Here is a 12,467-nt window from a genome sequence, read left to right as displayed (position 1 = left end):
TGGCTTTTTTTAAAGGCAGATTGTAGAATGAAACCCCTCTCTCACCCCTCATCCTCTACCACACCAAGGAAGTCTTCCATGGAAGTGCCTCTTTAGATTGGAGTCAACAATGTGCTCCTAACTGGCATCATATTAATATTTAACTGCAGTGCCAAGCACCAAGGGGCACATTCTCTCTCTGTGGTTTGTCTTATCCTTACTCAAAACTCTCAGTTTTGCTGGCATCATTTCGGGGGCTTTGTTTTTGTATTGCAGTGGCTTTCAAATGTTTTACATGGATTAGGATATCTAACTAAAACCTGCAACGATGCTATTTCATTATTTTCTGGATTATATTTCATATTTCAGTGGTTTACATTTTGTGTTTTGGTATAAATAAAGATGACTTTTCTACATACCTTCTTTTTTTTTACAACTCGTTTAATCTCGTAAAGTGATCACCATATAGGCTACATTGCAGCACATGTGATTATTTGTATCCCAGTTCAATAAGCGCTTGTGTTGATGGAAGTCCAAAATATACATCAAAATCCATTCCATTCTATTCCTTTGCATAATGGAAGTCTATTCCGCTGTGAAATGTGTTCATTATGTCCTCCCGCCATTGATCCTTTCTATAATTATTGTTTAAGAAAAACACTGCAATCTGTTCCCAGATGAAGAGACAGAATCAGTTAGAATTTGTGGAAGTAATCAATCAAAATGTCCAACCTCTGAACTTCAAATGTCAACATGACAATTTTATGAATGGTAGATTGTTGATTTGGTCCAATTACTGTGTCAGACCACATTACAATAGATCATAAGCGTGTTATCTGAAAACAGCTCTCTCCCTTTCATTGAAATATGATTCAGTGGCTTGTGACTAATTGCGGTAGGATTTACTGTTGGTTATCTGGTTTACCTTTCCTGTGTTCTCATAAAGCATGCCTGTCAGAGCTGCATGATGGGCATGTTGAATATCACTGCAAAGCAGGAGGGACACTCCCATCCCTATCCCATTATTTAAAGGCCACTGACTGCCTTTCCCACCACATTCTGCCTCAAACTGGGGCAAGAGAACATTTGGGCAACAACATAAACTCCCACAACACACATAAGAGATCCATGTGAAATGATGAGGTGTATTGATCGTGTTCTTACTGTTACTGACAGCTTGAACATATTTCCTGACAGATTTCTAAGTGGAGCATGGCCCATTGCGTTTGACCTTTTGAAATTTGTCTGCTGTTGAATGCATTGACAATTGGATTTTGACAGACACACATGAATGGGTGGTTTGTGCAGAATGCCAAAAATATCTTGTCACTGCAGGAGTGACAAATGAGTCTGTCTCCTACAAGCTGCAGTGCAGTATTCCACCTTCGGTTTGGTATTGATCACTGAAATTAATGATTTAATTAGCTGAATCCAAAGAGATGACTAGCAGATGGTAACCATGACACGTGTTCATGAAGATGGCATGGCATCAATAATGACACGGAGTCTGCACAATGTTTCCTATTTGTGAAAAATATAATTAAATGGAAGAAACTGTTTAACATTGTGTGGGTTAAATCGAAGGTCTGCCTCAGAGTTACGTGCGGTGCTGTATGTTGTGCTTGATGAATCAAAATCATCAAAGCCCTTTAAACCATGGAAGCGTCATTGTGGTATTCCAGCTAATGACATTCAGGTCAATTGTGAGAGGAAGAGCTTTAGTCAATGGATTGTAGCTTAGAGAAACATGGCCAAGGGCACAGATCACACTGAACATAGGGTTGGTAATTATCCATGAATGTTAAGCAGCTCAAAGTTTTTCAGCAGACATTAAGTGGTAGCCTCTGGTCTCTTCCTTCTCCTCAGACATATTTTTCTCTTTTTCATTATAACCCAATTTGGTGTTGTTTATTTGTTTTTAAAGGTCAATGTTCATTTGAAAGTGAAATGAAATGTCTGACCATACTTTAGTAACTTAAGAACTTATGATGCATTCTCTTCAAATGCAGACTTCTGTACTACCCCTTAGGACTATGTGGAGATTGTCTCTTCATCCTTTGTCTTTCCATGGTCTCTCTGAAGGGATACATAGTTTGGCCTTGTGTAATGCTCATCCGATTGTTTGCAAGCTTTTTGGCTAGATTGTTTGTAGGCCTTTTAGCTAACTAATTTCTCTACTGGGTTTAACAGGGGCTCAACTTGGCATGTTTAATATGTTGACGTTCATCTCTGCCAAGGGTTACGTGCAATTGTATTTAAGAAGGCTTTTTGTATTCCATTTCACTCTGTGCTGCAACTGAACTTTACTCGGAGTTGGGTATGGTAGTTTGGGGATACAAGGCCCTTGGCTCTTTCATTTTACAGTTATTTTTTATAGCTTTGGCCATCTGAGATGTGATAGCACTTTATTTTAAGTGGTTTTCCTAAAGCAACCTAATCTGCTCATAATAACACCTGTCCAACCTGGTCCTGACATTCTGTAGAATGACAGACATTTTGAGTGCTCTATGAGACACCTAAACCAGAAGTAACGACAGGAATTTCTTGGCAATAGGACCACCACTATAGTATCTGTCACAGCAAGGACAGCTCAAAATAATCCCTGACCTTGGCAGTAAGTAGTTCCTGTCTTAGAAGGATAAATAACAAGCAAACACAACCAAGTGAACAGCTCTGTGTGACTCCATCCTTAGTGAGGATGACCCTGTGGGAGCCAAAACATGTCTGTTCATTAATGATCACATGGGGACAGAGAGATCCGACTGACTCTCCACAGTGGGGATGTTACACTTCTTACTCCAGCATAATCTGCTGCTTAGAGTTGGGAGTATGTGCACTTGAGCCTATGGGAGACCTGTTAAGGCCCTTGGACATGATTTAAAAATGTTAACTAGGATCACAAAAGAAAGAAAAATCTCCCCTGAGTTATATATTCAAGCAATAAGGCCCGAGAGGGTGTGGTATGTGGCCAATGTATCACGGCTAAGGGCTGTTCTTAAACACGACGCAAAGCGGAGTGCCTGGATACAGCCCTTAGCTATGGTACATTGGCCATATACCACAAAGCCCCAGAGGTGCCTTATTGCTATTACAAACTGGTTACTAATGCAATTAGAGCAGTAAAAATAGATGTTTAGTCATACCTGTGGTAATAGGTCTGATATACCGCGGCAAATCATTTTGCTAGGGTTTCATTTACTCAGGAAAACAGAACATGGGGATAAGCCTTGGGAATGCTTCAGATAGTTCAGCCCCTGCCTCTTTTGTGCCGAATACCCCAGACACCCCATTTCATAAGGCTACTAAATGAACCCCAATCTGATCGGTGGCTAACGGATGCCCAGACATCCCCTGAATCACAACTATATATGATACATGTGTAGTCTGACAGCAGGGCATTGATCTTGTGTTGATATAGGGGGAAATAAAACAGCCATGTGTGATGTGCCTTGAGGCCTCTGTCGACATGCTGATACGCTGTTTCAAGCCAGTTCCTGCCTGCGAGATCAGCAGCTGAGCGAGGAGATGAGTCCACTAATAGACTGTCATCTGAGGCATTTGGGTCTGATAATTGCAGGAAATGTTTCAGCCTGTTTCAGGCAGACTAGGGTTCTTCGTCCTCCACAGGGGGGGAATCAGTTTAGGGGTGCAATGTGGGTAAACACAAGGCACCCTCACCCGGATACCACTCAGCTCGAGACCATCATCTAACACAATCAATTCAAATCAAGTCAAATGACATTTTATTTGACACATACACATGGTTAGCAGATGTTAATGTGAGTGTAACAAAATGCTTGTGCTTCTAGTTCTGACGGTGCAGTAATATCTAACAAGTAATCGAACAATTCCCCAACAACTACCTAATACACACAAATCTAAAGAGGTGAATGAGAATATGTACATGTAAGTATTGCAATAGATGGTATAAAATACAGTATATACATGTGATATGAGTAATGTAAGATATGTTAACATTATTAAAGTGGCATTATTTAGAGTGCATTGTATAAAGTGACTAGTGATCCATTTATTAAAGTGACCAGTGATTGGGGTTGGTCTGAGATGAAGCTGTACATTAGTCTCCTCTTCTTTCTCGGTTGTCCTGTGCTATCACTAGCATGTGGATAACAGCGTCAGAGCACAACATTGTCAGGATTAGGTTGAGCTGAATGACTCAATGAACAGCACGACTATTACGCCGCAGCTTTTTTACTGTGATGAGGTTTGGCGTGGGGGGAAAAGTTAGAGAAAGCTCTTGTGTAACGGCTGCAATGGAGACTTCATTCAGAGTAATAATGTGGAGCGGAAAGGGGAGCTATAGTAGAATAGATGATGTACACATTTTTTTGTGCATGAATTGTCAATGTGCTATGTACCTCTGTCGGCGAGTATGAAGGCGTGGTCCGGGTTCTCTATGACATTACTGGTCTCCATCGATCCGTCCACTGCGCCTGTGGATGATATTTGTATGGTTTGCTTTTTCTAAATGATTCATAAACTACCGCCCCTAAAATAATCAATTTCCCATCAATTGATATACTGTATAGTGTAAACTGTATCCACTTTACCATTTGATGCAAAAAAAGAAGGTGATTTTAACCCTGTCTGTGTTTTGTTCCCAAGGGCCATGGGGCAGATGTATGGGCAGTGACTGTGGCCCAGGTGGCAGCCAGAGTCGGGCTGTGTGGTGTGCCCACGTGGATGGCTGGACCACCCTCCACACCAACTGTGACCAGTCCCAGCGGCCTACCAACCAGCAGAACTGCTTCCGTGTATGCGACTGGCACAAGGACCTTTACGACTGGAAACTGGGTGCCTGGAACCAGTGTGTGTCCGTGTCAGCAAGGACCTTTGGGGGCATGCGGCCATACGTATGCAATGGGGGTGAGGAGGGCATTCAGACTCGGGAGGTGGGCTGCATACTAAGGTCAGACGAGTCTCCCGGAGACGACAACATCTGTGAGTACTTTGAGCCCAAGCCTCGACTAGAGCAGGCCTGCCTCATCCCCTGCCCTCATGACTGTGTAGTGTCTGAGTTCACCCGCTGGACATCCTGCTCAAAAACCTGTGGAACCGGCCTAAAGAACCGGGTGCGCAGTGTCCTGGTGCCTCCGCTCTTCGGGGGTTTCGCCTGCCCCAACCTGACTGAGTTCCAGACCTGTAAGCCAGGGCCTTGTAAGGGGCCTGAGGGGGTGTACAGCCTCAGGGTGGGGCCCTGGATGCCCTGTTCTCTCCCCATTTCCCGGCCGGTGCGGCAGGCCAAGCGTAGGAAGGGTAAAGGGGGGGCCAGGGAGAGGCCTGGGGTCAAAGACCCTGATACTAGGGAGCTGATCCAGAAGAAACGGACCAGGAACCGGCTCAACAGGCAGGAGAGCCCCTTCTGGGACATCCAGGTGGGATACCAGAGTCGCACGGTGTCCTGTGCACACAGGAACGGGAGCACGGTGGGACTCAGGTAAGTGGCTCAGCATCAGTATTTCAGGATCTGGGTTAATACTTATGCCTTAGTTTGTGTCTGTGTGCTGGTTGTCATTTAAAATTGTACTTTTAGTCTAAATGGGCAAACCATGATATTTCATTGGTCAAAGGAAACCATGTGTTTTTGTCCTTTCAGAACTGTAATTCTGTGAGTCATCATATTGAGTTATCTCTTGGCTTGTCCTTAAATAACACGCAATCTTAAAATAGGCACAAACCAGCCACATGTCTAAACAGGCCTTTGCAAGGGGTTGTTTTTATCTTCTGCAGAACTGTAAGTACAGTATTACGTTGTGAGGTGATGTACTGTACTGATGTACAGTGGATGACAGGTAGGGGAATGGTTATTTGTCTCTGCTTTGCTGTCAAAGCAATGGAGCACTCCCACCTTCTGATGTCTACTTTATTCACTGGTGCTCATTCCGTGACAGGGATTAAATCTTAGCCAGCACTTTGTAAAGCACTTTGAAAAGTCTTCTGTGATCTTTGACTGTAAAAGAGCAGGATGAGTTGCACAATGCAATTTCAAATCAAAAAGCTTGATTATTAAGAGCAATTTCAGTTCAACTTAAAAAAGAACAGTCATTTGTTTTTAAATGCTACTGACCAAATACTTTTTATAAAAATCTTTCACATTAGGAATATGGTTCAGGTTATCAATGATTCAGGTTCTTCACATACTATATAATTTTTACGCTATACAGTAGACAAGACTGCACGTGTGCCTTTCAAGTAAAATGACATTTCCTTGGGCCCTGTCTTGGCTTGAAGCTCTTTCTTTCACGTTGAATGATGTCTTTGTTTTATGCTGAGTGACAATAACTTCAAATGTCAGCACGGTACAGTCCCTCTCATCTTAGAATCCATGAGGTCTTTCATCTCTAGCAAGGAGAGCTACAGTCTCCGTTATATAGCCTTACATCCACATTATGTATGTGTCACATGCTACAGATTTGATCAATTATGTACTAAATATATTCATTAATGCGCTGTTGGTGCCAATTTCTCAGCAGTGGCTGGGATCAAATATTTCAAAAGAACCGTGAAAACAAATCTTACGCCCTTAGGAAGGTAAATATTAATCTTTGACTTGTTTATTTCTGGTCCTGAAATATTCATTGTTGTTTTTGTCACTTCAGAAAAGTGGAACAAACTTCCCAGCAAACCAACATTGTTTCTGTGAAAGTTCCCAGAACATTCGTTAGGTTGTGGCAATGTGTTCATAACACAAAAACTGTCCAGTTGCGATGATGATAAAACATTTGCCTGATGTTGCAATAACTTTCCCAGAACGTTGCCCTTATATTTTGTTGCAGCAGTTTGTTATAAAAACTTTACTGGTACATTGTGTTATTACATTACCTGGAAACCTAATGAGAACATTTGGGGGAATGTTCTGTGATGGTTGTTACAGATGTTGTGCACAACATTTTCGTGAATGTTAAGAGAACATTCCAAGGATATTTCCTTTAAAACATTTTTTGAATAAAGTAAAAACGTTCTTATCAAAAAAAATTTGGGGGTGTTTTTGGGATGTTATCATCCTAAATTTAGATAAAACCCTAACTAGAACTTAATGAGAATCTTAGCTAATGTTCTGGGAATGTTCCCGGTTTGCTGGGTTCTCTCTGAAGCGATATCCAATGATCTAGGCAGTCGTCCTCCGAACATCATGCTGACTTCATTTCCCATTTTGTTTGATGTACATCTGTCATCGTTGGGCCACAGCTTTCTCTTGACTCATTAGACTTTGTTTTAGCCTGGTTGTAGAAATAGTGGCTGTCGTTACATGTAATCATATGAAAACAGCATGCATGTGTTGGCTATTTACTGTAGGTTCCAGCTTACATGTTGGCCTCTGAAGTTTCCATTTACCATCAGAAGCACTTCTAGAAAGTATCACTTTACATCTTTAAGTTCATATTTGAGTCTCCCATATTTGAGTCTCCCATATTTGAGTCTCCCATATTTGAGTCTTCCATATTTGAGTCTTCCATATTTGAGTCTCCCATATTTGAGTCTCTCATATATTACCATGCTTATGTTTCTCTTCACTGGCCTCACTGGCCTTCCAACCATTCCACTCTGTTTTCTAAACTGTGTTTTCATCAAGGTGCTAAAAAAGATGGTTAAAGGTTTTCTCCCAGGGTTTCACATTCCCTGACCTACAGCTGGTTTTGTAGGCTTCAATTGTACATGTTTCTTAGCCAAAGCCTTGTGTAATGAGCACGTTTGGGTTCAATGTGGATATTCTTCAGAAACCAAACTCTGCTTTGTGGAATTTCATGGCATTTCTTGTTGTTTGTCGTATAACCTTTATTGGTTTTAAAACGAGAGTTTGAGTGTTTTTGAAATATTATTACTCTCTTATTTCAAGTGAAATTGTTTGTCTGTCCCTGTTCTGTCTGACTGACAGAGATTTTTTAAAAGTATGAATACTTTTAAGACTTCAAAACCCCTACAACAATGCAGAATATAATAAAAAGTTGACACAACAAAAACATCAAATACTGAAAGAGATTGAGATGCCGTGAAAAGGGTCAATGGACGCTTTAAGGCTGTGTGAAGTTGTGTGAAGTTTCATCGGAGTCAGGACGCAAGCCATTATCCTCACTGTGTCACAAAACCTTTGTTTTAATTCCTGAATGTTGTTCACTGAGAAAGAAACTCTACCAGCGTGCCTTGCTGGCAGCACAGCGGATCTTCGTCTGACGTCACACCTGCAGGCCCACCACATCAAAGAATTCAAAGGTATCTTAATCTGTGGAGACAGAGTGGTTAAACACACAACTCAGGCTCTTTTTCAAGCGTTTGTCAAACCAGTTTCACTCGTTTCTAGCAGAAATGTGAGAAGCTAGAGGTGAGGTGTGGCATCGGCGTCGTCTAAATGAGAGGTTTCTAAATGAAGCAGAGCTGTAATTAGCAGTAAAAGCTCGTCAGCCGCAGCGCCTCAGGGAAAGGCAATGCACGCAACAGAGCAAGGAACAGAAAATGGTCGGCATTCATTCCTAATCATTTAAAGGAGCTTAAAGAGGCAGCGTTTATTCATTAGCTCTAATTGCAAGTTGAATGATTAACTGAGTGATTGCTTTTGGTGATTGATCAGTTGTGGTTACTACTCTGACGCTTTTGAGGCACTACCCTTCAGAATTGATGTAGATATGAACCTAGTATAAGTAACTTTATGTATTGTATTGTATTACATGTACAAAACCCCTCTTCTCATGGTCCTTTGAGCCGGATTTGAACCAGCAACCATTTCACATCCTAAATGTGGGGGCTGTTGTACAAACCCTTTCCATCTCTTTTTTCTGCATTGTTTATTAAGTTGTGATGATTCTGAGTGAAGGGTTGAGTACTAGGGTTCAATGCCAGTCAGTTCCTTAAGGACTCTTAAATACAGCTTATTACAACATTCTTAGTATAATGTACATTCTACTATAGTACAAGTATTAGTACGTTATAGTATATGATAGTATTAGTATCATGTACTTACATCCAGCTCATTGATGAATGACCCCTGGCTTCCCATTGTCTTCCGACAGGTGGTGGCGTCACCCAACACAACAGTCTATCTGACGTAAAACAATGCTTCCTTGATGAATGACACACTGCAATAGACAGGACGAAAACTAACATTCCACCAACATACGCCAAATTCTACCTCAAAATGTCCCTCAACTGTCTTTGAAACCCACTGACCACTTGTTCTAGGACCACCAACACACACAGGGCTCCCTCAGGACCAGCTTTCACATCAACTGTCGCAAACTGCAGGCAGCTCCCAGACTGATCTCAGATTACTGACCTTGCCACTCCTCTGCTCTCGCCTCACCTCTGTGTTCCAGTCGGTGTCTGCCCAGGGACCTCCCTCTGACGATCCAGTCCTGCATCCTCGCTAAGGACTGTAAGCTGAGCGAGTGGGCAGACTGGGGCCCCTGCTCCAAGGCCTGTCTAGACCCAGACCCTGAGTCCCCCCGGGGCCAACGCTCCAGGACCAGACGCGTGCACCAGTTCTCCGTGGGGGAGGGGGAGGACTGTCCGCCGCTGGAGGAGACGGAGCCATGTGACCCCCAGGGGGATGGAGTACTGCCCTGCGCCACGTGAGTGTCACTTAGTGTCATGAGGATGTGTGGCTGTATGTGTGGAAGTTATAGTTTTACACTAAATATATGGTAAGAAAGATACGGAACATTTATGGTAGGCCTAGAGCTTGAACGTGGGTTGTCAATGTTGTATTAGTGGAATTAAAAATTATGAAATGTCGTGTCCAAATGTAATGTATTACACAGTAGTACCAGTGTGTCGAAAGATACTACCGTACATAGTTCAGGAACCTGATAGGCCTCCAGGAAGTTTTCAACAAATTGGAACCACTTAGTGCACTAACATCCCAAAGTCTACTGGATTCTCACTGACAGAGGTGATACATTCATCCTGTTGATTTCCCATTAGCTACTTCATCTAGCTAATGCGCTCTCCTGGGTGGCCCTTATGAGTTTGTTTGTGTGGGCCTGTGTCTGTGGTGGAGGAGAGAGCATATGGAGAAAGATTGGTGCAAGTGTTTGAGCTTTTGCCAGACACAGACTCCAGTCAAGTGGAGTCTATGACAATATTGTCTATCCTGTAACCTGCCACGCAAACACACACACACACACAGATCATATCCCGTCTTTACACAACCATTCACACAACACTTGAGCTTTCCTGTTCCGATTCTGCGAAATACTTCAAAACCACACCATCTATAAAACTATCAGTCGTGACATAGCCTTTAAAATGTATTATTTTTATGACTAAAATGTATCTTTTCATATTACTCATGTGTTACATGGATTGGAAGCAATTAGCCAAACATGGAGCTGATAGCTATTGAAGTTGTAGTGGAACGATAAGGATTAGTATAATTCAAGTTTGGCAGCTGCAGCCTCAGATGCAGGTAGAACAGATCAACACACAAGTCACAAATGTGTTTTTATAGCACAGACATGTCAGGGATTTGATTAGCTAAAGAAACATCAGTCAGATTTTAAATGTGTTTCGACAGCAAAACACCCACACACCCATCTCTGTCACCGTCACAGTTACACCTGGAGGACTACAGAGTGGAGGGACTGTAGGGTGGATTCATTGCTAAGCCAACAGGACCGTCGGCGTAGCAACCAGACTGGCCTGTGTGGGGGAGGCCTCCAGAATCGAGAGGTGTACTGTGTCCAGGCCAACGCCGAACTACTGACCTACCTCAACAACCTCAACGACAAAGATGGTAATGAGGCTTTTCTATATATAACACTTTTCCATAACAAAGTCTTTCCTATATATAAGGGACTGGTCAAAGGTGTCCTAAAAAAATATGCACCCCCCCTCCCCAACGTAAAAATATTTTCACATGACCCTCCCCTTGTACATTAAAATAAATGGAACACCCTTCCCCCTCATAGAATTAACTCTAAATCACGTTTACGACCCTGTGTTTATAAACGTGGATATCGACTTCAGCATACTTTTGTTTCACAGTCGAGGGGCCAAAAAGTCAGGGGTTCGCCGACTACCCCAGACGAGCCATAATTATAATTATATAAAAAGAGTTTACCACCAACAGGTTTCTGTGCCAATGCACCACACAATCAATAAACAAAGCATACCGACTTCTGGCACTTCCATATCATGGTTTGTGTTTTTAACACCACAATAAATAGACTATATGTCAATCTTGACAAACAGAAAATACTTCCCTCCCTACCTTGTAGGCCTACCCAGTATAGAAGGCTTGACAATCTCTGAATGACATTAAACTTTTTAGTCTTTTGTAACAGATGACTCTTTCAGTTTGGATTGATTGGTTGATTTTATTTGTCAGTAAAAAATATATACATATATACACAAAGATTTTTTAAATAAGTCTGGGACTTATTTCCATTGTGGTCCCTATTTTCTACATAAATATATATACTTACATTACAGAGATAGAGACAAATTACAGAGATACAGACACATTACAGAGATAGTGTCACGTTCCTGACCTGTTTTCTGTTGTTTGGTATGTGTTTAATTGGTCAGGGCGTGAGTTTGGGTGGGTAGTCTATGTTATGTGTTTTCTATGTTGGTTTAATGGGTTGCCTGGTATGGATCTCAATTAGAGGCAGGTGTTTGGCGTTTCCTCTGATTGAGAGCCATATTAAGGTAGGTTGTTCTCACTGTTTGTTTGTGGGTGATTGTTCCTGTGTCTGTGTAATCCACATGGGACTGTTTCGTTTGTTCGTTCGTTTTAGGTAGTCTGTTCCTGTTCTTGCGTCCTTCGTCTATATGTAAGTTTGTTTGTTTCCGGTCTGTTGCCTTCGTTTATTGTTTTGTAGTTTGTTCTAGTGTTTTGTCAGTGTTTCGTCTGTTTTAAATAAATCGTTATGTATTCATCACCCGCTGCGCCTTGGTCCGTTCATACACCACCAGACGAACGTTACAGATAGAGACAAATTACAGAGATACAGACACATTACAGAGATAGAGACAAATTACAGAGATACAGACACATTACAGAGATAGAGACAAATTACAGAGATACAGACACATTACAGAGATAGAGACAAAAAAATGCTCAACTTCCAGATGAGTATGAGGGAGGAGTTTAAGTACAATTCGTACCAGCTTGTTTGGCTGGTAGAGTATTCTTAAGATGTTTAGGGCTGCTGGTGAACCGTGAGGTGCAGGCATAATCAAAGCCACACGGGACTAGCGCACTAGCTAGGTTTCCATCCAATTGGCGACAGATCTTGTAAAGGCTGTCTCTCTCCTCATCCTCGGACGAGGAGAGAAGGATCATCAGACCAAAATGCAGCAGTAGGGAAATAAGCCATCTTTTTATTTACAACGACGATGATGGCAACACGAAAAACAAAACACTTACAAATTTACAAAACAAGAAAACGACGTCAACGAAACCTGAACATAAACTTACATAACTACACGTAAACTCACGGACAGGAAACAGACGACATCGAAACGAAAAC

The 12,467-nt window shown here is 42.0% G+C and overlaps 1 protein-coding gene across 4 annotated transcripts in view; it reads left to right on the top strand.

Moving 5' to 3' along the window:
• LOC129837920 (thrombospondin type-1 domain-containing protein 7A-like) overlaps positions 1-12,467 on the top strand; it is a 109,031-nt gene that overhangs the window by 38,763 nt on the left and 57,801 nt on the right. For all 4 annotated transcript variants that reach the window (XM_055904449.1, XM_055904448.1, XM_055904450.1 and 1 more), the window contains exons 2-4: positions 4,606-5,437; positions 9,309-9,563; positions 10,545-10,726. In XM_055904449.1, the coding sequence (XP_055760424.1) occupies positions 4,606-5,437; positions 9,309-9,563; positions 10,545-10,726 (1,269 nt within the window). The remainder of the gene's footprint in view (positions 1-4,605; positions 5,438-9,308; positions 9,564-10,544; positions 10,727-12,467) is intronic.

The sequence above is a fragment of the Salvelinus fontinalis genome, chromosome 38 (genome assembly GCF_029448725.1).
Source record: "Salvelinus fontinalis isolate EN_2023a chromosome 38, ASM2944872v1, whole genome shotgun sequence".
Classification (NCBI taxonomy): Eukaryota; Metazoa; Chordata; class Actinopteri; order Salmoniformes; family Salmonidae; genus Salvelinus; species Salvelinus fontinalis.
Note: the sequence above shows the minus strand (reverse complement) of the source record. Positions and strands in the feature narration are given on the sequence as shown.